This window comes from Podarcis liolepis (genome assembly GCF_965112155.1).
Source record: "Podarcis liolepis genome assembly, chromosome: 9".
In the NCBI taxonomy this organism is placed as follows: domain Eukaryota; kingdom Metazoa; phylum Chordata; class Lepidosauria; order Squamata; family Lacertidae; genus Podarcis; species Podarcis liolepis.
This window is the reverse complement of record NC_139564.1, coordinates 26,639,224-26,666,745: the sequence shown is the minus strand read 5'-3', so window position 1 is coordinate 26,666,745 and position 27,522 is coordinate 26,639,224. Positions and strand designations below refer to the sequence as shown.

The 27,522-nt window shown below is 39.4% G+C and overlaps 1 protein-coding gene across 6 annotated transcripts in view; it reads right to left on the bottom strand.

The window, feature by feature from the left end:
* Positions 1–7,494: 7,494 nt before the first annotated feature.
* The window catches only part of UGT8 (UDP glycosyltransferase 8), a 40,578-nt gene continuing 20,550 nt past the window's right edge, over positions 7,495–27,522 (bottom strand). For all 6 annotated transcript variants that reach the window (XM_083460263.1, XM_083460265.1, XM_083460266.1 and 3 more), the window contains exons 2-6: positions 24,520–25,343; positions 12,926–13,068; positions 11,129–11,205; positions 10,060–10,279; positions 7,495–9,729 (exon numbers count right to left, since the gene is read on the bottom strand). In XM_083460263.1, coding sequence (XP_083316389.1) covers positions 9,366–9,729; positions 10,060–10,279; positions 11,129–11,205; positions 12,926–13,068; positions 24,520–25,341 — 1,626 coding nt within the window. In that variant the 5' untranslated portion in view covers positions 25,342–25,343 and the 3' untranslated portion in view covers positions 7,495–9,365. The remainder of the gene's footprint in view (positions 9,730–10,059; positions 10,280–11,128; positions 11,206–12,925; positions 13,069–24,519; positions 25,344–27,522) is intronic.

Here is a 27,522-nt window from a genome sequence, read left to right as displayed (position 1 = left end):
AAAGTATTTTCAAGGAATCTAAAAGCCACCTTTGCAGCTGCCTTGTGAGAAGGAAGTATTGTCTGTTATTGCCTTTCATAACTTGCATCCTTTTGTATCACTGACAAAAGAATTATTTCTTTTGCCCCCAAAGTCAGAAGCAAGAGTGATAACTGTTCTTGCTGACCAGGAGCAACAGGGCCTGGCTTCCTTCCAAACAGCCAGTACACACTCTGTATAAATTAAAAGGTAAAGGTAAAGAACCCCTGACGGTTAAGTCCAGTCGCAGAAAACTCTGGGGTTGCAGCGCTCATCTCACTTTACAGGTCGAGGGAGACGGCGTTTGTCCACAGACAGTTTTTCCGGGTCATGTGACCAGCATGACTAAGCTGCTTCTGGCGCAATGAAACACCAAAACCAGAGCAGCGCACGGAAACGCTGTTTACCTTCCCACCAGAGTGGTACCTATTTCTCTACTTACACTTTTTGTGTGTGTGCTTTCGAACTGCTAGGTTGGCAGGAGCTGGGACAGAGCAACGGGAGTTCAGCCCGTCGTGGGGATTTGAACCGCCGACCTTCTGGTCAGCAAGCCCAAGAGGCTCAGTGGTTTAGACCACAGCATCACCCGCATCCCTGTATAAATTAGGTCATTTTAAATATATTATGTTTGCAAACTGAAGTCAAAACTCTCTTGGACAAAACCAAAGTGGGAGCACAAATAACTTTTTAATAAGTTCCCATAGATTGGGCGGGGTGCTGGAGCATAGGAATGGCATCACCGAGTGCTCTGCCCTTTTCATTCACCGTGATTCATTCACACCTGTATCCTGCATCTTTCAGGAAACCGAGAAAGTACATTAAGCAACCATTTAATGAGTATGACACCCAGGATAAGTTATGAGAATCATAAATTGGATCCTGAACCTCCTGGTACTCAGCATATTTTGGCTCCCAAATGCCGCAAACCTGGAAGTGAGTGTTCCAGTCTGCGAAAAAATTTTGGAACCTGAACGTACGACAGTGCTTCCATCGCTTCTGATTGGCTGCAGAAGCCGAGCTTTGATTTGCGAAAATTTTGGAAGTCAAACAGACTTCCGGAACAGATTCTGTTCCAACTTCCAAGGTACACCTGTATTATTTATTGCACTCATTAAGTGCTTTTCTTTACAAAACGTAACCCAAAGCCACTTGCAAAATTGAATCCATGTCTTTTTATCTTAGCATTTAGTGGATATAACGTAATTTATGAAACTTCTGGAGGTAAAAGATATGGATGAATCCCAACTGAAGAACTGTAGCAGGGCAGCTTCAGACAGATTCAGGGCTCTTCTCATCTAAATCAGGATCTCTCCAAAGTGCCTGAGCCGAAGATGCCTAAAACCATTCAGAGATTTGTATGTTTCAAAACAACATTGCAGTGTACCCTTGAAACGTTTCCCCTGACTGCTGAACATGCAGCTCCCACTATCCAAATGCTTGTTGTATGAAAATTCACTTAGCCAAACATGAGGAATTCGTACCCAACCTCACTATGCACACAGCAGATTCAAATATTCAAACAGCCGGACCTGTGTGTAGTACTGTGAACAAATCAGTAGTCTTAAACAAGCCTTAGTTTTTCTATTTTGCTGGTCTGTGGCAGCCGTTTCACCAGAAACCAGCAAGCGAGATCAGACAAATAAGAGCATGTTTTCCTTCCTTGTATTCCTTTTGCAATGTTTTGGAGATTTTTCCAGGGTTTTCCCATCATTTTGGTGTCAAAATTCCATGGTCGGGAACGCATTATAAATTTTCCCATAGGCATCAAGGGAAATCATTAACTCACTGTGTGAACACTTGTCTGAGAATGCATTGCATTAGGATAGTGAGACCTGCATGTATACTAAAATGCAGGGTGGGAAAGGAGAAGCTGTTTTGTGACAGCAGGTCTAGCTTTCAGCCAGAGATTATTTTAACAGGGCTCTCCAAAAACAGTGCTTTAGGGGAATGATGTCGATGTAACTTACTGTCTTGTTCTTGTCTGTTCTGAGTTCTTTGCTAGTTCTACTCATGGTGCTTGCTCAGAAAATGCCAGACATTCGTATCCCTCTGCCTCTGTGCTATTTGCCCATTCATCCACTCCTGTTCAAACAACTACTTATCATCTCTGTGATCTTTGGTGCCAATTGTGGAGAACACATGCCTGTAATTGTCTCCCTACCCACCTTACTCCCTAGAACCTGCCCCCATCCCTCTGGAACATTGTAGTCTACTTTCGCAAGGGCACCAGTACAACTTATCCCATCTTCATCATAAAATTGTTACCCACAAAAACCACAAGAGAAACAAATCCCCTTTAGTTCTCTCACCAGCACCCAAATAAACTCCACAGGTACTAGCACAAAAAAACCCCTAGACCTATCTGAAGGATTGTTTTAAAATCACATTACAGTTTGAAAATATATCTGATGGTTTTGAATATTATAATACATTGAATTATGTCTTACTCCTTGTCGGACAGAAGTAGGTCTCCAAATCTTTTTCTACAATAGACAAGTGATACTTGACAAACGCTGGATTTTTTTAAGCCCTAGGAGATAACACAGCAGAGAGAGCATGATACTGCAGGAATGTGAGGGCCAGGGTTAAGCCTACCCCTGAGGAATTAAGTAATAACCTTGGGAGATTCTAAGCTAGCTAATGTGTTTTTAAATAAGCAGTGCATTGAGGGTATCTCAAAATGGTTGTGATCCATCCAGTATTTGGCACTTTCAAGTCCTTTCGTTTTTATTTCAGTGAAGACTGCTCAATTTTGACTGCATCAGGCCTACGGTACCAAAGCCACGAAACACTTAATTACAATAAAGAACTAATGAAAAGAAATAAAAAATAAAGATGAATGATGGGACATTGTAGAAACTTGGGGTATAGAAGAATATAGGAAAATTCAATCAGATTCAGGGTGAGTTCCAACATAGCATTAAGTGGTGTCTACTAGCATAACAGGGCTTCTCCTTCACATTCCTCCCATAAACTTCTGTACTTGCCAGAATATGAGCTGGAAGGTGGGAGGAACCCTCCATAGCAGCTTCTGGGGGGCTGAAGTAGGGAAAACAGCAAATAGATTTCTCCTTGTAAAAGTGGGCAGGCGGCACAGGATGTCCCCTTCAGCTTGTTCTATCAATACAACACTAGGATGACAAAAGTCACAGCTGCTGAGGTTCTTCTATACAACCACTAAAGGCAGGGCGGTGAACCTTTTTCAGCCATTTGCCAGATATGGGCAGAGCCAGAGGCAAAACTAGGTGGAACAGTTAATGTAAATGTAAATGGTATCTTTGTACAAAAGGCTAGTTTTCACACACGCAGGCACACCCCCCTCTCTATCTCCCCATCCAGGCAAGCTACAGACATTATCACAATTTAAGGACACATTCCAGCCAGTCAAAAACACTAAGAAAATATCCAAAACAACATCAGTAGGGGGCATGGCTGAGGAGGACCCCAAGGCCTAGGCAGATAGCCTTGGAGGGCAAGACTTGGTCCCTGAGCCTAAGGCTCCTCAGCCCTGACTTAAGTGTATGAAGTCCTCTCAGGGCATGGACCTCACAACTGTACCTTATAATTTATGAAATCAGGAATTGGGTATTTGGGTTCTTTACTTCCCAAAAGTGCATGCAGAATTCTGTACTGCTAACTCTAACTCATGTTAAGTACCCATGATGGAAACATGTAGAAAATAAGTCCACTTTTTCCTCATCAGATACTGAAGTAACATCATTCATAGTGCTTTTGTTCCCTCCTCTTACAGACAAATCAAATACTTAATGTAAGACAATGGAAAGGGATTGCATGTGTTTCATTCTTCTGTTCAGCAGATCAATGTTTCCCAATCTGTGGGTCACAAAGTCTGTACAACGGGGTCATGGGTTTTATAGGTAAAACATATAGATATAGATATAGATATAGATATAGATATAGATATAGATATAGATATAGATATAGATATAGATATAGATATGCTTGTAAACCTTAACTCATATGATAAATACCTCTTACAACTTTTTGGTTTGTTGGTGTATTATAATGCTGTGGTGACACTTGTAACCAAATGCCAAAAAGGCTTGACTCTTACATGTTTGCAGGCAGGAGATCCACAACAATTTGCCACAAGGTGATTGTGCAGGATTTTTGAATGCCTAATGCAGCTCGCCTCTGACATGCAGGTGCCCAAATGGTGAGCTGTAACAGTCATTCAAAAACAGTGCAGGATACAAGCACCTTGTGAAGGACTGACACCTGAACTGCTGCCAAGGTTCATTAATAGTTAAGCCAAGGTTGATTTTACATTTGCTTACTCACAATTTGTAAGCTACATTTCTGCTGAAGAAACAGAGACACGAGAGTAGGCATGAAACCCATTTACAATTTACAAAGTTGTCTTGTGCAAAAAGAACAACTCACTGGACTGCCGTGTGATAAAACCATCCAAGATACATTTTTTGGAAGTGGGATTTCCCCAAAATTACTCAGTTACTGAGTATCCTGAACTTGCCTATAAAGGAATATCTGTGCTGCTCCCGTTTGGTAGTGTGTATCGTTTCAAGACAGTTTTTTCAGCAATGACTGCCATTTAGACAAAATATAGTAGGCTATGTATCAATAATGATCTGGGACCATCAAACCATCTGATCTGAGACCATCAAACCCCAACTCACTGGCAAAATGCAAGCCCAGCCACCTCACCAATACTTGTCAAAATAGACATAGTTCTATTTTGGTGTACGGAAAACAGAAAGTAGATTTCTCCTTGTGAAAGTGGGAGGGAACATAAGACGAAAAACAGTCTTGAGTCAAGCGGTTCTGTTTTCTTTCAACTCACTTAGCCCCTAGACTGTATCAGTGTTTTAATCTAGGTTTATTATACCTCATAAAATGTGCGCAAACCAAGCCTTGAATACAGAAGCCCATGGGTTCCACCATTTCTGAAGCCTTGGGAGTCTCCTCCTCAATATGTCTTCAAAGCATAACCATATCAGCTTTAAAAACCTGTACCCACCTCCTAAAAATCCACTTGTCAGTAATCTACTTACCATACAGAAACACCATGTATCATGTGAAAACTGAGGACAAGTTGTCTTGTTATATAATCCTTCCAGTGCTAAAAGTTGTTTACCTTGAAATGCAAAAAAAAAAAAAAAAAGGCCCTTCAAAGTGTATCAATACAATGGCATCACTATGCCAATATATCCAAGTACTGGAGCTCCATTCAGCTATTTTAAATGCACACATTGGCAGATCAAGCTACTGGAACATATCACTGGAAGTTGCATGTATTTTATTTTTGAATAAATGGACCAACTCCCCTCTTCACACCCTGTGGGGACCAAAAATTTACATACACACATTCTGTGCATTTTCTGTTTTAAAAAATGAGGTGCTGATACTTGCATTTTCATATAAGCGCCACAAGCAAACCCCCCCCCAAGTGATGGAACTCTGTACCAGTGAGTAGCATTACCAAAAAGTACTAATGTGCATGTGCAAATGTATAAATACACTCCCCGCCCACACACTATACTACCAATTGACATTCATATAAAGTTTAGCCTTTTGTCATGAAGTTGACCAAAAAAATCTATTCTTCAGGGTGGGGATAGAAAGATCCGTCTATTTTTGCTTTGTTTTGCTTTCACAGGCCTCAGAATTCTGTTTCATCCCATTCCTACATTAATCTGACTTTTAAAACAAGGCATGATAATTCACATTAAGTACATAATTAATCACTTGCTTTGAACACATTCCTTCATTCTCAGAACACGCGGTTCTAAATGAACTTTAACTTGAAAGACACAATTTGATACATTTGAGCTAAACAGCAATGTCAATGTGGAATTGTGTGTTTTAAACTATTTGTTTGTTTGTGCGTGTTTTAAAATGTTGTGTGTTCTTCTGGAGCCAATACAAAAGCAGCTTAGTTAAATGCGTGTCATAATTTCTGTTTATTCAGTTATTTTAAGCACCTCTCCGTGTTACTCAGGTAACAGGGTTTTAATTCACTGAATAGCAGAAAAATTAACTCCATCTTCACTATTCAAACTGAGCAACGCTAATTTTACACTATCACCCAACAATGCTGACAAGATGCAATCTTGATTTATAAAAATCATATGAAAGACAATGGCTCAAATGAATTTGCTGTTGCTGAACTGCTCCCATTGAGGTTTCTGAAGGATCATCTTTCCCTGAAGGGAAATGAGGAGAAAAAGAAACAGCTTTCTTTGTTTTATTCCCTTTGTAAACCACTCTGAGGTTTTTAACAATCAAGTGGTGTATAATTTTTATGAAATAAAATAACAGATAATAAACAAACTCAGGAAAATTACATGGCATGTTAACTTCCCTAACTATACATTGGTACCTCTGGTTACAGACGCTTCAGGTTACAGACTCCGCTAACCCAGAAACAGTACCTCGGGTTAAGAACTTTGCTTCAGGATGAGAACAGAAATTGCGTGGCAGCGGCAGGAGGCCCCATTAGCTAAAGTGGTACCTCAGGTTAAGAACAGTTTCAGATTATGAACGGACCTCCAGAACGAATTAAGTTCTTAACCCGAGGGACCACTGTACTAAGAAATTAATCATTTGGGAACAGCAGTCTCATGAGAGTCTCTCCCAACCAATTTATTGTGAAGGTATAATACTAAGGACTACAAGATCATCAAAACTTTGGGGGCAAACAGGATTCAATAGCAACCACTTTGAGGTTATGTGAAAATATTTGTTGCAAATCAGTTGTGACAACTGGTTGCCAAAAGCACAAGTTGCTGCTGTGCACGTGACAAGCTGGGTGAATTTTCTCACACAGATCATGATGTGCCTTTTGGGGATATTCACGGTAGCCAATTCACATGAACAGTGTTCCTCACAGACACATCTAATAAACACAAGGAAGTTTTTGTCGAATTAGCTCTTCCTAAATAGTTACACTAATCAACCCTAGCTTCCATTACTCCCAGTAGGGAGTAGGGATTTACTTCTACAAACATATCTCGAATGGTCTGGTCTACAAACATATCTAGAATAAAAAGTGTCAGGTATGTTAGGGAGCATACAAACTAGGTACAAGATAGAGATACCTGGAAGATTTTGTGGAAATTAGCTATTCATCAATCTAAATAACTGCAATATTGGTAACATGCTGATTCTTTTCTTGCTTTATTTTTCACACAGTGAGCAACGTCCAAGAATTTCCGTATGATGAAAAACTGCACTGTACTAGGTAATTTAGAACGCGATGTTGCAGACTTAAGTGAGCCCGTTTTATTAAACTGACAGTGGACCAAAGGCATGAGGAAATTAGAGTATTTGTTCTTTTCAATTGTGTTATGTAACATGTGACTGAGTGTATATACAGAACATACGCACGCAAGAATACAAAACCTAACAGATATTAGCCATGCACACAAAGGGTATAGCTGTTAGGTATACACATAAACAGACAAGTGTGTTTGAATAAAGATGTGCTTCCAACCATTTGTTTCTATATTAAATCCATGTTTATTGCTTAAGTTGTATCACAGTGGAGATTAAATTATTCTTAATCATCCGGTCAGTGCTTGTGTACCATCAATAAGAAAAACATTAAAACCAACTCATTCATACACTCTAGGTCCTGTCACTTTCCCAACACTCATTGCCTCTTTGTGTTCCTTTAAGTTGCCACATATTGATAGGATTGTAAAAAGATAAAGCTAACAGACTTATTGATAATATCATTTTTTCTTCAAGTATTTGGAAAGGCAGTACAACCGTCCTGTACTGAATATTAGAAGCACATTTGCAATGCTACTTTATTGCTACAAGATAGAGGCTCCTGATGGGATGATAATGGAATGCCATGTCACTGTGTATGAAGATGATATTTAGCATTCTGTTTTGTTCAGAACTCTTCCCATGTTAGTGAACAACACTCAGTAGAGACTTCCCGCCCCCCGCTGTTAAGACATGGGATTTCAAACTGCAAATAAATACAGCGGACACTCACAACATGTGCAGTGCAAATTCCAAGTAAACAGAATGACATGGAAGTTAATAAACTCATAGTTGCCAACACTGGTTCAATAGGACCGTCCTGATATTTGCTCAACGCCCTATGTTCCCATTCTCTGTTTAAAGCCAGAAAAGTCTGGTATCGGCTACAGTGATTGAAAGTGTTGTGCAGAAGGGCAGCTATGGGCGTGGGCAGAGACAAACATTCCAACTAGGTTTCCTAGGTTCAATGTCATGCATGATATCAAACCTCTACAAAGACAGCAGTAACTGACAAAAAGGATAGCCTCCAATTTATTCAGAGAATTGATGTTGGCAACTATGTAACATGGATTGTGTGGCCCAGACCAGCAGAAGGAACACAGACAGAACTATTGACAGTGAACCTCAGAACCGCCGTGGCTCTGGGGTGCGAGTGGGGAACTTAATTGCAATAATATAAAAGCAAAGACATTCAACTTTGTAACAAATCCCAATGGTGGTTTGATTCTGCATTGCTCAAGGGACATGGCAAGACCTTTTCCAAAGAGCCTGGGGCAGATTTTCTTTCCCCTCTGCTTCATTTGTTTTTCTAAATCTATCTAATCTATCCACACAGCCCTTGTAATTATCAAAATAAAAAACAACACCCTTACAATGGCATAAATTAATGGATAAGTGGAAAGTGAAGAAGGAAGATAAAATATACATAAATATAAAATTACAGCTTACGGTACTCTTGTGCAATTTCCTTTTCTCTAAAGAAATGGAAGAGAAAGGAAGAGTTAAGAAGTATATCAAAATTAGTGTTTTGTTATCATATTCTTCAGCGCCGTTTAAGAATATGATTTATATGGCTGCATTATGATTCTGCAGTTTGTTCACTGCTATATACCAAACACCAGGAAAGATGACTTTAACATCATTGCCAGATAACATAGTGAAACTTCAAGGAATCAAAACCAAGTTCTCTCTGGAAAAATGTAAATGAATATATGAAAAAAAGGAAGAATAGTTGCCAAGTAAGAGTGAACCTTTCCTTATCTGGGACGCACACATGTAGATTCACAAATGGAGAAGTCATAAATATACTTATTGAATTACTTCAGAGAATTAAGGCTTCTAAAAAAACTTCAGTGCCAGAATAACCTTTTTGCATCAGTATTAAGAATAAAATACATTTTGCATTTTAGGTTGTGCTTCATTTTTCTTAAGATTTTCCTTAGTTCTGCAGAATTTAATCGCATAAGATTACATACTGTAGGGGAGCGTTAGAACTGTTTATTGTTTTGCTTTAAGTAGGTGTTAGACTAAGTTACAGCTATAAAATTCAATTATAGAACTGATTCGCTGCTAATGTACATTGGGTAGTTGGCTCATTTCACCTTTTTTTCATGTTTAATGTGGCCATTTCTTCTATACTTGCCATTTGGTATCCCATTTTGGTAATGTCCATTAATGGTAGTATGTTCATCAGTGGACCAAAGATGTTTGCTTTGCTTGCGGATAAATTTTGCTATCCTGACCAAAACGTAGCAGAGTAAGGCAGTACCAAGCAGTACAATAAAGGCAATATCCAATAAGAAATACTGATATAAAGAGACTGTGAAGACAGCAGCACGTAGATGCTGTGCTCCATTATGACGAAGGATGTAATTAATCCAGTAGACTGTTCGATCAACAGGATGACCTGGTTGGTCTTTATGAATTTCAGACAGCTTCTGGGCCCTTTGTCTGTAGCTGTGGAGTGGAAAAACAGAACTAATTCAGCATACTGCATTTATGCAATTCCAGAAATTAATTGCTTCATCACCTTTGAATGTAATTTTCTGGAGGTGAATCTATGAAATCTATTTATTATATTGTTACATTTCTGTTTTGCCCTTCCTTCAAAGGAGCCCAGGGAACTATATAATATACAACAAAATACATCTGATATTATACAACACAATCATAAATATCTATAAAATATCAACCATTAAAACTCAGTGGGCAGTTGCATATGGCTACTATAACTACTTTATAGACTTGTTTTTCCACGTTAGTGGAAGCTTAGCAAAGGAATCTTACCTGGGATCATTAATAACTTTCACTAGTGCTTTATATAATTCATCCTCAGTAATAGTCTTCCAGTTTAGTAATATTCCCATGCCTTTGGCCTGCACTCGGGTCATAGTGTCATAATGATCTCCGAAAAGAGGAATTCCCACCACAGGTACACCGTGGTACATGGTTTCAAAAATGCTGTTCAGACCACCATGACTCAGGAAGGCCTTAATCTTAGAGTGACCTAAAGCGGCAAGAGGCAAGGTGTAGGGAAGAAAACGTTTCATGTTAGCTTTAACTTATCATAAAATACCGTATCTATGTATTTAATAAATAGGCATTTGCATAAACTTAGAATGGGAATAAGAGGACTTCCTATCTCCCTTGGAAAAGTGCATTTTCATTGCAGGTGACATGTGCATGTGGAAGTGTTGTTGCCATGGCTGCAGAACACAGAAACAAGCTATTGCTTGCCAAGCCACTTTTCGAACTACACATGAGATCCAAATTCTGCCTTCATGCTTCAAAGTGTGGGCAATAAAAACATCAACGGCTTCACTTTTCAAACATATATACTGCCAAGAGAAGCAATCTCCCTTAAATGCTACATTATTAGTGATAATATAGCTGATGTACCACTAAGCACAGAAGTATAACTTTAGTAGTGCAAAGAAAAGAGCCAGTGTGGTGTAGTGGTTAGTGTGTTGGACTAAGACCTGGGGGACCAGGGTTCAAATCCCCACTCAAGTCATGAAACCCACTGGGCGACCCTGGGGCAGTCACTACCTCACAAGGCTGTTATTGCTAGGATAAACTGGGGAGGCGGAGAAGCACATATACCACCTTGATCTCCCTGGAGGAAAAGGTGGTATACTGACATAATAAATAATAAACAACTAAAACCATATTCACAACCAAAAGTGAATACAGAAAGTGGACATATTTTTCCGAAACACTATTTGAGTTATCAGAACCCTGGTTTTTAATAATAAATACCAAATCTAGAAATCCAATGTATTATACAAATAAGATACAATGGGATTTTAGTGTTTAAGAGCAGAGAGAACCAAACATCACTTCCAATTCTACTTACCCAGTAAGTCATTCTGTGGTAACCATTCTATGAGTTTTGTATTGTTACCCAAGTTCCTAGGTTTCTTCCCCGAATACCTAACACAGAGAGAAGAAACCAGTTTCAAAATGCATTCTAAGGAAGATCTATAGAACAATTTGCTAGTTCCTTTTCTACTGAGCAAATGTCTTGCAAATCAAAGGATTTAAAATCCAGTATGCAATTCATTAAAAATAGAAACACGTAGCTTATGTGTTAGGACAAGGGTAGGCAATTTCTAGACCTCAGGCCAAAATAAACCTGCCAGGGCTACCCAAGAGACTGTTTTGGCCAAGTGAAACACACCTGTCCTATACCTGGCATCATATATGTTGCAGCCTTCTCAGCATGTAAACACCTGTGTTCAGAGGTCTGGACTGCTTGCCGATGTACTCCAAGGGCTGAGTTCAAGGTGTTACCATTAGTATACAATGCCCTTAACAACTTGACACCAGTTTACCCATGAGATCCCCTTTCCCCATATGTACCCAATCAGCTGCTTCAGTTGGAGGAACAGGCTTTTTATAGTTGCCACATAATACCTGCACCGCATGTGTAAGAAGTCAATCATTTATTGTGGAAGCACCAAAACTTTGGAACTTCCTGCCTACTGGTATTAGGCAGGTGCCTTCACTGTATTCTTTTTGGTGCCTGAAGATATTCTTATTTAGACAAACCTACACAGATGCTTAGAAAGTTTGTATGAGTTTTAATTTGTTTTACTCTCTTCCATTGTGGTTTTTAACTTTCTGTAATTTTGTAAATTTTCTAGTGATAATTTTACTGTTTTATCTTTTTTGTAAACCGCTTTGAGTGGTACATAAATCTTAGGAAATAAATACATATTATGAAGTGTAGGGTGGCTAAAGTTGTGGCTGGACCAAAAGCTGGGAGTTGCAGGCACTGACAATCAGCTGGTTGATGGTGCCCACAAAGACCTTCTGGCTCTTTGGAAGCCCTGAAGATCCACTGACTGGTGGTTTGCAGATAGCTGTGCATGGCGCTTTGAAGCATCAGCTCATTGTCAGGGTTTCAAAGTGGCTCACTGCAAGCACCACAAACATCTGATTGGCAGGACTGGGGCAGGCCACTTGTTTAACATGGCCCATGGGAGGGTGGAGTTCTCTGCCCCTGGGTTAGGACAAGGGCAAAAAATCAGGTGCACGAAATGAGGGACACTGGTGATGGATTTTAAAAGTTTCACAAATAGGCTAAAAGCCAAATACATCAGATCAGTTTTCAGTTCAAGAAAGGTCATGCAATGTAACTTACTGATGATAAATAAGACTGTTAAAATTCAAATTAAACAACTATGTAATATTTGCAATACATTTTTAGACACCCCCCCCCCTTGATTTGGACCTTAAGAGTTATTTTCTTAGCCTACACTTCTTTCCCACCTGTTGTGAACTGCAACTTAAAAGTTCTGTGGGCAGGTAGTACAGGAAGGTGGGTGAATGCACCTGGAATAGATAGTGCCACTCCTTTGTATTTTTTGCTGCCTGTATTGCACTCTCCTAGACAAGACTTGGGCTGCATAAACACCATCCATTCAAAGCACATCCCCACCCCACAAAAAAAAGCAGGGAGGTGCAATTTACCCTTCACAGAACCACAAATTCTATAACCATAAACAAACTACAATTCCCAGAATTCTTTGAATGAGAAATGCGCTTTCAATATGCTTTAAATGCATGGTGTTTATGTAGCCTGGATTGGTCCTGGATATCCATAAATGTTTTAAACCTATTGACAAAGCTATTGTGCTATGATACATACCTCCAAATAACTCGTTGAGGAAGTCTTGCCAGAGCATGGGCCAATTTATGTGCTATATCTTCTGACAAGTATTTGACTCCTGCTCCAAATGAAACAAGGACAAAGCCTTTTTCATTAGCACCATCCACCCATGTTTGGAGATCCTGAGAAAATAAAAAGCTTGCTGTCATGGCTAGCAAACACCATGCCACAAAGGGAAATGCTCCCTTATCATCAAACAGTGTCAAAACAAATCCATACGATAAATGCAGTTTTGCTGAAGATTCATTATTTCATTAATTAAAAACAACAACTGTGAGTACAATCCAGAAAGCACAAATGCAACAAGTGCAGAATTGAAACCCAGCCCATGGAATTACTAGATACTCAAAGGGAAAGAGACTTCCATCACCCCCCCTACAGGGCACCCCATATTTAGGGAGTCAAGGATGGGATAAAAGGAGGAAGTAATCAAGTAGCCTGAGCATGTCACTAGTTAAGTCCTTCCTCCTCATCCCATAAGTCAGGAGGATCCTGCACAATCAAAACCATGAGCAAACTAGACTTTTTTGAGGCTCTCCTATTGCTGCCCATGACTAAGGTGGAAATGGAACCACAAACTGGCATACACACCGGACACCTGAGCATCTTCCTGGGGCTGATCAGTTGCACCAAGGATTCATACACTATCTTGGTATGCAGGGTAATGTATAGATTGTGCCTAAAGAACTTAATTCAAAAGCCATATGTCTTAATCTATCTTTTAATAATCAAATGAGTCTTGCAGTTCCAAAAGTCATTTCTAACATGCAAATACCACTATGACTTTCAGGAATGGATTCAACTGCTGAATCACAGTTTATTGTCTGTAACTGTAAAAAAAAGTTTTTTAAAAAATGACCTGTTTCATAAGGAGAGTGTAAATTGAGCTAAGAATGTCTCAGCTGTGGTCAAATGATGACTCAATCGCCAAGCAATTCAGGATCAATCACTTTTCCTCTCCACCTTTTCCCCAGCTGAAAGAGGAAGCAGCACTTTTTTACAGGGAAAGCAAGCAGGTTGGCAGTTTGCAAAGATGGGGGCCAAGAGACACATGCTTGGCCATAGGAGCCAACTCCTATGGGAGGGCTCTTCAGCCCTCCCCCATAAAATATTTGAGGGAGAAGCCCCACCCACCCAAGTTTAGGGGCATTGCCATTCAAATGGTGTGCGTGCACTACACCATGGCGATTGGCACCCCTGGTGCCTGGCTGAAGAAGTCTTGAGGGAGATGCAGTCATAGCAGGGACTGCTACTCTTGGCCATATGTATGATTGCAACCTCTAAGTCTTGCAGTGTTGGCCATCTTGTGGATTGATGTGGCAGGACAGTGAAATACATGAGCTATGACCCAGAAGGCCTTAGCCGTTGTTAATTGGAAGCACTAGGCAAGCAACTCTCTCTTAGCTTTTCATCTACAGCCTGAACTTGGCAGGTAATACAAATTTACATAGATTGTTCCTGAAGACTTTCAAATTCCCAGCACTCTGAGCAGAAAGTTTTTTAAAATAGTACAAATATAATCCAGAATATTACAATCACTAGAATAATACAAGGCCCACACATTTTTACATGTAATTGGAAAACCTCAAGAACTTTGCCTCTCATATTCCAGCACAAAGTCAGCCAAATCACTCATGGGAGATCCGATGCAACAATACTGTACATTCTTGAAACTGCCTTTGGGGTAATTCCAGTAGAGGAGGTGATTGATTATATGCTTGCAGAATGTAAACTTTATTTACTTTATTCAGTAGCAAAGATTAGCGCATCACACAAGGAAAGACCTTTTGAGGTAAATCAGTAACCAAGAATAAAAGAATGCTAAAAGAACCCAAACATCTGAAAGTTACAGAATGTTTTTCACTTACTGACTGACACTTCATCTGAGACAGATTGGGGGTTTTTTGGTCCTAGAATTTTCACAAGCCCTTGGTGAAGTCAACATATTTTCTAATTTAAGGATAGGAATCTTTGAGGTTTCCATATTCCTACACCTCCTGCAACATCCCCATCTCCTTTGAATTGACTAGTGTCCTCATCTAACCCTTCCATATGCACCTTTTATTCTTTTCCTACCAACTCCAAATTGTATACACCCCACCCCGCCCCCGCACTGCTATTCTTCCTCTTTGTCATATTATCAACCCCTTCTTGCTTGTTTCCTGCAGTATTCAAAAACAGTCCCCACCCCCTTTCCTCAAGAAACTGTTGTTTGGCCTAGCATGTCTTCTTCAATCTACTGGATCTGGACTATCTCCAGTCTGGCTTCCACCCTCTGCAGGTCACTGAAATCACCCTCATTAAAATCACTTACACATCAGAATGCCTCTGTCTCATCCATCTTCAATTCACTGCTGCCTTCCATACACTTGATTTCCTCAGCCATGACTTTATCCTAAGCTGATTCCACTCCAACCTTATTCCTTCAGTATTTCCACAGAGGAAGTGCTTCTTCTCTCCACTGGAGAGCCATATGTTCTTGGCCATTCTCTCTTCACACACTGTCTCTGTGACAATATCCAGTTTCACATCTCTCTACCTGATACTTTTACCCCTTCATTCACTTCTGTATCCCCACCTGATATTTCTCCTCGGATGCTTCAATGTCTTAGCATAGCCAACTCTGAATTTCTGGTTTTTCCACCCAAGCCCTTCTCTCATTGTACTTTCTACTTATTAGTCGACAATGTCTCCTGTCACCCTGCGGTATAGGCACAAACCCTTTATCTGTCTCCTTTCTCCCCTATATTTTGCTGTGAAGTCACAATGCTTCTGTGTTTACAGCATGGCAAAAATTTGGCCCTTCCTCTCTATTCCCTTGGTGAAAACTCCAGTTGATATTACAGTCAGCTCTTGAACTAAATTCTACAATATTTGCTTTTATGATCTTTCGTTGGAGGCTTCTCAGTTCTCCCCAGCACTTTACAGACAAAACCATTCACCTCTTTCATGGATACTAGCCATGATGCCTGTTCTGCCCCTTTTCAAATCTCTATACTGGCTTCCTGCCCACTCCTGAATCCAGCACAAATTTCTTGTTCTTATGCTGAAAGTCCTCCACAGCCTTACATCCTCCTCTCCTCATTCTGATTTCCCTGTACATGCCTTCAAATGACATTTGCTTCTCCTGTTCCACCAACTTGCCATTCCTTAGCACTCCCCCCTGTGTCAAATTACAGGGCAGGAACTGCCCTCCTGCACTCTGCAAAGCACCTTACACAGCCGAAGCACTATATAAAAAACTCCAATTGTAAAATCACAGGTGAGGGCCATCTAAAATGTATTGGACTTATGTGAGTGAAGCGTTGTAACCAACAGGACATGTATGACAACAGCTAGAAGGCAGAACTGACTGGCACATGCTCATCTTTCTCTAACAGTACTACAAGGCTAGGTATTCTGAATGCCTATAGCATGTGCTCATGATTCAGGGCAGCACTGTGGAAAGCTTCAAGTGGGCAACTTGCTCCTGTGAAGACTGGAGGTGAACTGTGGCCTTACAAGTTCCTCCACCCAATCAACCCATCCCAAACCCCACCTCCCTGCAAGGGAAATTTTGTAGGCTGGTGGCTGGGCCCAGGGAAACCTAAGAAGTGACTGTTCCTAATGGGGACTCAATTTCATATACTGATAGAACTTCTCAGTCAAATCTTTGGCTGCAGGCCTTTGATCTTTATTTTAGTCTTCACTTCAGAATGCCCAGGGCAGTATGAAGGCAACTCTTATATTCCTTTTCATGCCTTATTATTATTAATATTGATTTATTGAGTTTATATAACACCCTATACCCCGAGGTCTCAGGGTGGTTCACAGAAAAGATCACAACATATATAATCAGAATAAAAACAACAACCCAATAACACACACACCGAAAAGAGCCACATTTTGAAAGGCTATAGGATGTCAAACAGATCAACCAAAGGCCTAGTTATTGGCATTTTTACATCTCTATTACCTACCTGACATTTTTGTTTCAACCATGCCCATCAGAACTGGTCTCATAAATCTGAACTGGATTTGAAAAGGTACCACAAAGAAGGAAAAGAAGGGAAATGTGGATGTTGCCCTGGTCAAAAGTTCCATCAAAGTCATTTGAATTAAAATCCAGAATATTGTTCTAAGGTAAGAATCATATCAAACTATATGTTATCCCTATCAGCAATGGAACTGAGTTAAGTTGATTAGCGGACATGCCTCCTAACACTGATAACATTTCACTAACAAAACAGAAACATGTACCACTCTGCATACAGAGATCTTTCTTTAGAGCAGGTTCTAATCTGGAAATGAGTATTAGCTATATTTTAAACCTAAACTTCAGCTATATTTCCAAAAAATCAGGTTCCATTTAGGGAACTGTTGTAAGGACAAAACATTATGTCAAATCACATGAATTCATATTCTTATGGAAGGTCATACACTTTAGGAGAGGGTTTCAAGCGTGTGAATTAGCACTACTAAAGTGCTCCCTGCAGTTTTGCTTTAACCATTTTAGTATTTATATAAAAAATACAAGATATCAGACAGATATGGTATTGTATTTACAGTACTGTGTGATCTTTGTTCTCTTTGGTTTTTCTAGCTAGCTATTCTGCACAGCTGTGCCTATAAGTGTGAGGTCCCAGCTGGCAGTAACCAGTGGTGCCTAATACTGAGCTTTGTTTCAGATAAACAAAGCACATAAATACAAACATAACTTGGTTTCAGTGTCTGCAGCTCTCTCCCTGTTCAGCTGTTGGAATCAAATATGCAGAAGCATCAGTGCCTATTTGCCCAAGACTTTTGTGAGCAATCATCAATTCACAAAAATATATCTTGATGTTACTGTACAAGCCATGAATACATAGTTTATAAAATAATTATTTAGAAAAAACCTGAAAGTTGAGCTACCTTATTAGTAGGTAAAATTAAGTTTATTGAAGTTTTGTTACAAATACTATATAAAAGGCTACATTTAAAAAGCTTTTACCCCATCATAAATGCTTTCTGGAAAATCAGTGGAGGATATTCTAAGAGAATGCATTTGCTTAAAAATAATAATTTTTAGATGCAACGTTTCACATAAATCTATAAAAATAATTCTTAAATCGGTCTGAGAATATATACTAAGTCTATCCAATGTCTGCAACATTTGTATGAGCAATGGAGTTTCAAAGCTTTTTCAAATGATGGTACATGTTGCTGCTACAACTTTTATCTTAGAAGAATGTGCTCTCAAAATTAGGGTCTAACAAATAGTCTACTTCTTCTTATATTACAAATCTTAGAAACATGTGCGCGTCCATTTCCAAATAGAAAACCCATGATCAGGAAAGCATATAAGAAACAGAAAATATAAAAATAATAATCCTGGCACTGTCTGAAGTAACAACCTCACAGTTCTTAATACTGCACCAATAAGAAGCTAATTTTTCAAAGCAATCTAACTTTGGAAATCATTCAACTATTCTGCATTTTATTGTTTTGTCTTTTTGAAAACCGCTTTGAGGTGTTTTTTTTACAATAAATTAATAAATCACCAGCCCCGCAACCCTTTCCATTTATAGTCACTCTTGTCAGGAAGCAATGTCAGAGATAAACTAAAGGTAAAAAGGGGAATCAGATCACTTCTTCCATTCCCTCTGGCAAACTGCTCAAGTGATAGGATGGAAGGGCACAGTGGCTTCAACCGCATGCTAGCAGTACACCAGAAAAAATGGGGGGGGGGTCCTTACCTCTCTCCTTAATACAACATATCATTCATTACGTTCCGGCTAATCATCACTAGTGCTCCTGTCTAGGCACCGCGTTAAATGTAATTTAAATAGAAGGATGGGAATGGGTTTGGGAAATCACTGGGTGAATAAACTAGGAATCTCTTAATCTGATAGAAAATAATTTTGCAGTTCATAAAGCTCACCTCCCTTTTAAGATGAGCCTCAGAGAGCTCGTAAAATCCTGTGTTAGGCGCCCATGCCTGGAGAACTTTATCAGCACCTCTATGAAAAGTTTCCCCACATTTTGCTTTAATCCAAATATCTAGCCTCCTTCAGCCATAGTCCTAGCATCAATATGGAGTATAACCAATTTTAAGAAACACCTCCTTGAACTAGGTCTGACACTGTCAAAAATGCAATCTAGACTTACCTCTTTGGGGGGCGGGGAGGAGAAAGTACTTCTTTTTAAAAAGTGTTTATGAGTGACTTTCCACATTGCTAGTTATAGTTGACAGTGGAAGCAATGCACGAAAACACAACTCTGAGCTGAGATACAGAATTTATCTGAAAATGGCTGTTTCAATGTCTTCCAACTACTGATGTCCTCTATTCATATTTAGAGCTCTCATGCACATACTGTACCTGCCAGAAGCAACAGCAAGTGCCACTCCAATTCACAGTGCTCTCAAAGGAGAAGTGAGCTAACCCCCTCCTTCCTTGCTCCCTTCACTTCACATTTCTGGGTCAGCCTCTAACTGTAAGGCCACCATTGCTGGAGAAAGCAAGGAGAGAGGTGTAGGACAGCGCAGCCTCCTCCCTGCTAACCTCTGCACAGTGTGTCCCAAATCTACTACAGTGATACCTCGGGTTACAGACACTTCAGGTTACCCAGAAATATTACCTCGGGTTAAGAACTTTGCTTCAGGATGAGAACAGAAATTGTACTTCAGGTTAAGAACAGTTTCAGGTTAAGAATGGACCTCCAGAACAAATTAAGTTCTTAACCCGAGGGACCACTGTATAGCTGTTAGAAGTACAAACTATCAGCGGAAAAAGAAACCTGACTGCCTAAATTCTAAACACCAGCAGCTAGTGAAATTAGATCAAGGATTAATTCACAAACACCTGAAAACCAATTCACAATAGTTTGGGCAATATTTCCAAATTTCATATCATTGCTTTAAATTTGCATGAATTGAGCCAAATACAGATCAGTGGCTCTTCATGCGGTAAAACTAATTCCAAAACTACTCAGAATTGTATTGTTCACTGGTAATAGAAATCCCTACTTGAATCCCCAACATTCATTTTTCTACATGCAAATAGCTTCTTATTTGGGGGAGCATTCTGTCGCATTCTCTACCTAAAACTGGCAGTTCTTAGCTCAAAAGAAGCATCACTACCAATATGAAATATGCATTTCATTCAAAGCAGTGATACAATAGTAAGAGCTCCTCCCCTTAGAAATGTAGGAGATTAGTTTAAAGTCAGGGAGGAATGAACTACAGGTTCTTAAATTATTGTTCACGATACAACAATAAAAATTAAAATTACATTTTAATTGTAATTAAACATTACAACTTATTCTCCCTGAGCTGCAATGGGGTGGGCAGAATGGCTGTAGATCAGTGGCAGAGCACACATGCTTTCCTTGCAAAAGATCTCAGGTTCAATCCACAGCATCTCCAAGTAGGAAAGGCCCCATTTGGAAAAGCCATTTCCAATCAGGGTACACAATACTGACTAAGAGAAAACGGAGCCTGGCTCAGTAAAAGACAGTTCTCATTATCCCTATAAACGCTTTCCATCTATGAACTTCCATCTATGAAATTCTACCAGATAACCTAATCACCAGGACTTTTGAGAAAAAGAAAAACTGACTATCCAACAAGAAACATTTCACATTTCTTAAGGACAGAGAAAGAAGGAATAAAGGAAATTATGACCGGTGTTTGCAAATGGGAAAAGTCAAAAGCCTAATATATACTGCATTTTTTTTTAGGTTATGAAGAGCTGCTTCCTGCACCCTCACTATGTTATTTAATAATAATTAAAAATCCTTCCAGTAGCACCTTAGAGACCAACTAAGTTTGTTATTGATAACAATAACAAACTTAGTTGGTCTCTAAGGTGCTGCTGGAAGGATTTTGTTTGTTTGTTTCGACTACGGCAGACCAACATGGCTACCTACCTGTAACTATGTTATTTAAGTATAATTCTGTAGAAGAAACTCAGAACAGGCATCTTCCAAACATTTTTACAAGTTTAATTGCAGTGATAAACAACATAAATAGGCATCTGAATAGATTTATTTGCATAAAACTCACACCTTTATTTATGCAAAAATGTTTGGCAAGGCAGTTTTTACCAAGCTGAAAGCATTATGAAAGGTTGCAAAATAATCTAATCTTCTTTGCAAAGTGATAGTGCTCATTTAATCCACAGAACACCGCAAATTTTCACTTTGCTTCCTATCAAAACTCATTATTTGTGGTCACTACTGACACCTTCTCTAAAGTCCAAGCCCTTTGCATTTGCAGAGGTCTCAGGGAATGGAGAGATATTTGCCATTTTGCAGAACATACAAGTAGCTTGTCACTACTGCAACGTCCTATAAATGCATAAACAGGGGGAGAGAGGAAGCACTTTCTCCTTTCTTACCACGTTTTCTTGAGAGGAAAGAAGTGGTACTTTCTGTTCCTTCCTGAAAACTTTTTCTGGGAGACAGCTGCTATCTTAAAATTACTCTTCTTTCATACAAGGAGAATGAAGAAGGAAACAAGAGAGAGTCTCTCACGCCTAAGCTGGACTTCGTCCGCAGGTGCATACATACTCATATGCACTACTGGCAAGTAATGCTTCAATCCTCAGTTCATGACTTCCAGACTTTGAGAAAGCGCGGAGATTTGTCAGTTTTCAGTTTACACCACTTTCCCTCTTACAGGTCACCAATTCACATGAGTGCAAATGCACATAAAGTTACAGCACAAATGTATGTGTGTGTGATTTCATTAGGCTTGCATTCATAACATGCAATTTTTAAAGGAAAAACCCCCACTGAAAATTGACTACTGTACTTAATTCAGAAGGCAAGACGAACAGAACAACCATCACGTACAGAACAAATTTGAGCAATTCTACATATTACATAAACTGAACAAAAATAGCATTTTATGCATATGCAGAAAGATTATTCAACTAAAATGTTTCATATCAAAATATCCTATTAAAAAATGAGTGAGTTGATACTGAGAGTAATGCTGAACACACTGATACTCTTTCTATGACTAAGTTCAATGAGGCTTACTCCCATGTACGTAGAGATAGGATTATAGTCTTTTAGATTTGGGTGGCTGCATTTTCCTTCATTCTTTATGCCTCTTTTCTACTTTTCCTAATCATAATTTTAACTTTCTATTTTGGTGCCTGCTGGAAACACTCTTATTTAGACAAGCCTACCCAGATGCTTAGAAAGTTAGTATGAATTTGTTAGTAACAAATTTGTTAATTTGTTTTAGTCTAATCTGCTGTGGTTTTAACTTTCCACATGTTTCAAATTATGGGTGTAATTTTTTTGGTGATAATTTTATTCTTTTATCTTTTTCATAACCTGCTTTGAGTTTTTTTCTACAATTAAGGAGGGTATAAACTTTATGAAATAAAAGATAAATAAATAATGAGAATTGTGAGAATTATCTACAAGAGTATTCCTATTTACTCTGGGTTCCACAGATTATACTAGCACTAAATGTTTAAATCAGGATTCTCAAGAGATAAAGGGTGCAATGCATTACATAGTCACAAAACCCAAAACTCTCCCTAAAGAGCAGTATTACCAAAGAACAAAACTTCCCCAAGATAAAATTGGAACAAAATACGCAGTGGGAAACCATCACTAATACCTGAAGAATCAGAGGGCAGAAGACCAGCAGCTGCCATTCAGATGGGATGGAGAAAGGAATAAAGTACACATGAGAAAGAGGAAAGGCATATTGGCGGGTGGGGTGGGGGGCACAATGAAGAATCATTCAGAGTGGGGAGAGAAGAGGAGTGTGTACAATGAACAGAACAGGACAGGATAGCCCCTTGAAAATGTTTTTGCAAGCCTAAACCAACTCGAATTAGTTCTCAAACCCTTTTGGGAATTTAAGATGTTGAATTCTTTAGTTCAAAAACCTCAAGACCATTTGGGAGCATGCAAACCCTTGTGTACAGCTAAAGTAACTGTGGACTGTGACATCAGGGACGCGGACTTATAAAAAATATTGGGGGGGCCCGGGAAAGCTCATGAATAATAAATAAGCTCATGAATATGCAAATAAAGTGGTGCCGCCTCCTCGTGAGCGAATAGGGGAGAGCGTGCTGCGCCTATTAATCAGCTCCGGAGCGGAAATTGGGTGGAGCTTTTGCTCGGGAGGGAGGGCAGGAGGCATGCAGCCCGACCCTGTGCATTTTGGGCTGGGGGAGGGGCGGCGATGGCGCTCTGCTGGAGGGGCGCCGGAGATTATTGGGGGGGCAGAGCCCCCCCAAACAAATTTTTGAGGGGGCTCCGGCCCCCTCAAGCCCCATGGAGTCGGCGCCTATGTAGTGACATTCAAATCACTACTCTGTCATAGACTCACTGTCTACCATATGTAGGCTATCGAAACCCTGCTGCTGCTGCTGCTGCATGCTCTACAAAGCCTTGGGAAGCCATGCCCACCTTTCCCCACTACCCAGCCAGTGAGCCATCAGCTGGGTAGCGGAGAAAATATCCCTGTTCCTTTGCTGCTAATCAGAACGGAAATAGGCATTTTGTGCACTCTGTCTGCCTGTGTGCATGCATTTCTATCTATGCAGTCCCCAATCCACCAGGCTCTGCCATCTGCAGCCTCAGAGACAAGATTGCACATTTCTGCTGTATACCTTGATGTTGGCTGGTTTCTCACTTAGGAGATTAAGAACCGTCACAAGTATGTTATCTGATACAACTACAGATAGATAAATTTGTTCCAAATTTCTTGCCTAATAACCTGCAGACTAAAATTCATTATGACTAAATAATTTAGGTGTTATCTGCCCTTGTTTATTGACATAATGCCTTACCACTTTCATAATTCCTTAATTAAAAATAAGTACCAAAAAGAATTAGCAACTTTGTAGAGTCAGAAGTATTCCATCTACATCAGAAGTAGGCATCTGTATAATAATAATAATAATTAGTACCCCACCCATCCGACTGGGCGGCTTCCTACAAGGATTAAAAATACATTAAAATGTCACACATTTAAAACTTCCCTGAACAGGGCTGCCTTCAGATGTCTTCTAAAAGTCAGATAGTTGTTTATCTCTTTGAGGGTCGGAGGGTGTTCCACAGGGTGGGCACCACTACTGAAAAGGTCCTCTGCAATATTAACTTAAGCAACTACAACTTGCCTCTTCCAGATAATTAAAATAGTTGCTTAGCTTTTTCTTAACTTAAAGCTGTTGGCTTTCATCTAGAACTGGTTTCACAGACCTGATTCTAGAAAAGCAATGCAATTACTTCCAAGTCAGTGAATTTAAATCATGCTCAGAATGTAAAAATGGAACACTGTGTACCAGTAAATTTGTGTGTGTGCATGTGCTGTATGTGTGCTATTTGTATGTGCCGCCTATGCAATTCTTAAAAGGGTTGGCTAACCTTGAATGCAGCCCTCAGGCTGAAAAAGTCTAGCAATCTGTGCACTAGTCCTAGAAATAAGTGAGCATATGAAACCTTATTATAAAATACACCCGTCCTGTGATCTTGAGAAGCCACAGAAAAATAGTTTAAAAACAGAGTATGAAACAGTAGTTGTACAAAATCATCATACATAAAGGTAAAAAACAAAAACAAAAAAACTCTGCAAACCTTACTTCTGGTAGAGGATTGGCTGGTCTGGTAAGGATTCCTCCCACATACACAACATTTGGAAGGGTGGGTCTTGGAAACTCTAGTGCTACATCAGTACACAGCATCCACAGGCTAGAATCATGAACCAAGTCATACATGGACCTTGCTGGCTGTACATTGTACTTCTGCATTATCCTTTCGTATTTTGGCAGAACCAAAAAGTTGACTCCAAATCTTGAAACCAGGTATACAACAGTGTTCTTAAGCCTCTCTAGCAAGTTCATATGATCTGTGAGAAGTGAATTAAATTCTGGAACATACGCTAAAGGTGATGGAGCACCTACTTCTGCTGGATACCAGAGTCCAGTGGAAAAAACCGCGTATTTAATCCCTAAAAGATGAGCAATAACAAATCCACACATTTCATTAGGATCCACTAGCAGCAGGTCAAATTTTTCCTGTTTCAGGGCATGCAGGAGCTTCTTGTTGCCTACAATCATGTCACAATTCTTGGAATAGTGTTCCAGAATGTCAAACAGTTCCAGGGCTGTTAGTCTCCCAGAAAAGATACTCCTCATTTTGGATTGAAGAAACTCATCTGAGGTGCTGGTATTAAAGATTCCTGGGTAACGCTGCAGTCTATAGTGATTAGATGGAGGGATGTCTCTGCCCTCAGACAGAAGGAAAACTGTTTGGTGGCCTTGCTCGTGCAAGGCTGAGGCCAGGGTCTTGAAAATATACAGATGGCTTTCAAACATAATTGGCGGCACAATAACAATTTTGGCAGCCCTTGAGATTCCGACAGCACTCCAAAGAAGAATGAAAAATGGAATGTAAGACTTCATAGCTGAAATGACAAACAAAAAGAATTACTTCAACATATGTTATTCAGAACATAAAAAATAAACACTGCCCAGTAACAATGTGAAGTATCTGATATTTTAAACGCCAACATCACATTGTTCATTATTATATCATGTAAACAATGTAGCCTGGACAAGAGATGGGGCAAAGTTCTGGCTACCCAATTGGGTTAGATGCATTTCCAGAGAGGACCCAAGACTTGATGCTTTTTGGTCCATTCTAGTATTACATCTCCCCACTATGCCTGGAGCCCTTCAGACCACTAAAGGGCCAGTGCTCAATGTAGCTGCTTGCTTGACATGAAATAAACCTCAACAGATGAAGTGAGCCCAAGTGCTGCCTAGGAGACATTCCAGGACTCCTCTTGTCTTTTCCAAGGCTCCCTGCATGCCGGGTGCAGTCACTGAAGAACTTCTGATGCACTAGGCCTCCCATTGACTTCTCCACAGCCAAGAATTAGGAGATGGCCAATTTCACTGTCCTCTGAGCACACTGAAAAACTACCTGCTGTGCTAGGCTCCTTTCATACAGCAAGAGTAAATTGTAGAATCCCTTCTGGATGCTTCCCTGTCCTCTGGAATTTTGGTGGAGCATTTGTTTCACTCTCCATCAGAACTTTTCTGGACTCTGCACCACAAAGTCACAAGATTTCACAAGTCATTTTATGGGGCACAAGTCACTCCAACATCAGTCACGTATGATTTCACAGGGCCTGCTCCATCTTATTTAACACTAAGTGCAACTTTCAAGAGATAAATAGATGGGAGAATCACAGAAAGTATTAATAGTTAATGTCAGTCAATGCAATCAGCTTAAATACAACACATAAGTATCAAGTCTGAAAACTGCCCAGAACCATGAGTTTGCAGTCACCTGTATGGTACCAAAATACTACCCACCGCTGCTGCAGTTAAGAACCATGTGAACTCATAGCACAACACAATAGAGGCTATTTCAACAGACCACAAGATAAACTCATCTCTGAATAGGCAAATTGTAGAAAAATATTAAAATGAAAATTCAGTGCATTAATAAAATTATATGCATAATATAGCACATTCTATTAACACATAATTAATATGATCCTCAGTTAATAAAAACTGTATTAGCAACTACTGCCTCTATAAATAACATAATTTGCTTCAAGTAGTGTCATAATTTTGTCTTTTAACCTAATTCAAATTATATGAAAAATAGTATAGTATTACAAACAAACCAGAATATGTATATTTTCTAGTTACAACTGCCCCTGTGATCAATTAATCATACATTTCATTATTTAAAACACAAATTAAACTTTTCAACCCTCATTTTTTATTCCTAAAATTAACATAAGCACAAATCTATAGAAAGCCCAGGTAAGAAGAAGAAGAAGAAGAAGAAGAAGAAGAAGAAGAAGAAGAATTTACATGCCTCCCATATGACTGGGTTGCCCCAACCACTCTGGGCCGGCTTCCAATAATTAGAAACATTAGTCAATAATGTTCCAATAATTAAAAATTCCAGTAATTAAAAACATAGTTATTTCCTTTACATCTGACGGGAAGGCGTTCCACAGGGAGGGCGCAACTTCCAAGAAAGCCCTCAATAGTAACAAAGCCAACATTTTATGCAAGCACCCAATTGTTACATATTTCCCAGAAAGCCTCTATCATTTTAATTGGCCATAACGCCTTCTGTAATAGTGCTTCCTCTCATTCAGAAGAACTCCACTGGGTAGAAGATATTATGTGTGATTACAGTGTAAGTAAGCAGCCACTCCCTTATTATCACATCAATTAAAATCAATAGGAAGAGTCATGCACTTCCCTTGAAACATATTTTTTTTAATAATTTTTATTAGAGTTTCCATAATTTTTATAACAACAAAAACAAAACAAGACAATACAGTAAACACAACAAACAAACAACAGGTACAATTTCAAAATCTTATTTTCTTGTAATTTACTTCCCCGACTTCCTCATACTTCCCCTTTCTGTATTCCAATTTCTAATCAATTATTCAGCAAATCCTTCCCTTATTTTAACTTGGATTTAATCTTACTTATTCTCCTTAGCTTATCCATTACCGCTAGTAACTGCTTATTTTCTAATCCAACATCATTTTAACACTCATTAATTTTGCAATACTTCTTTAAGTAGTCCTTAATTTTTTTTCCAAT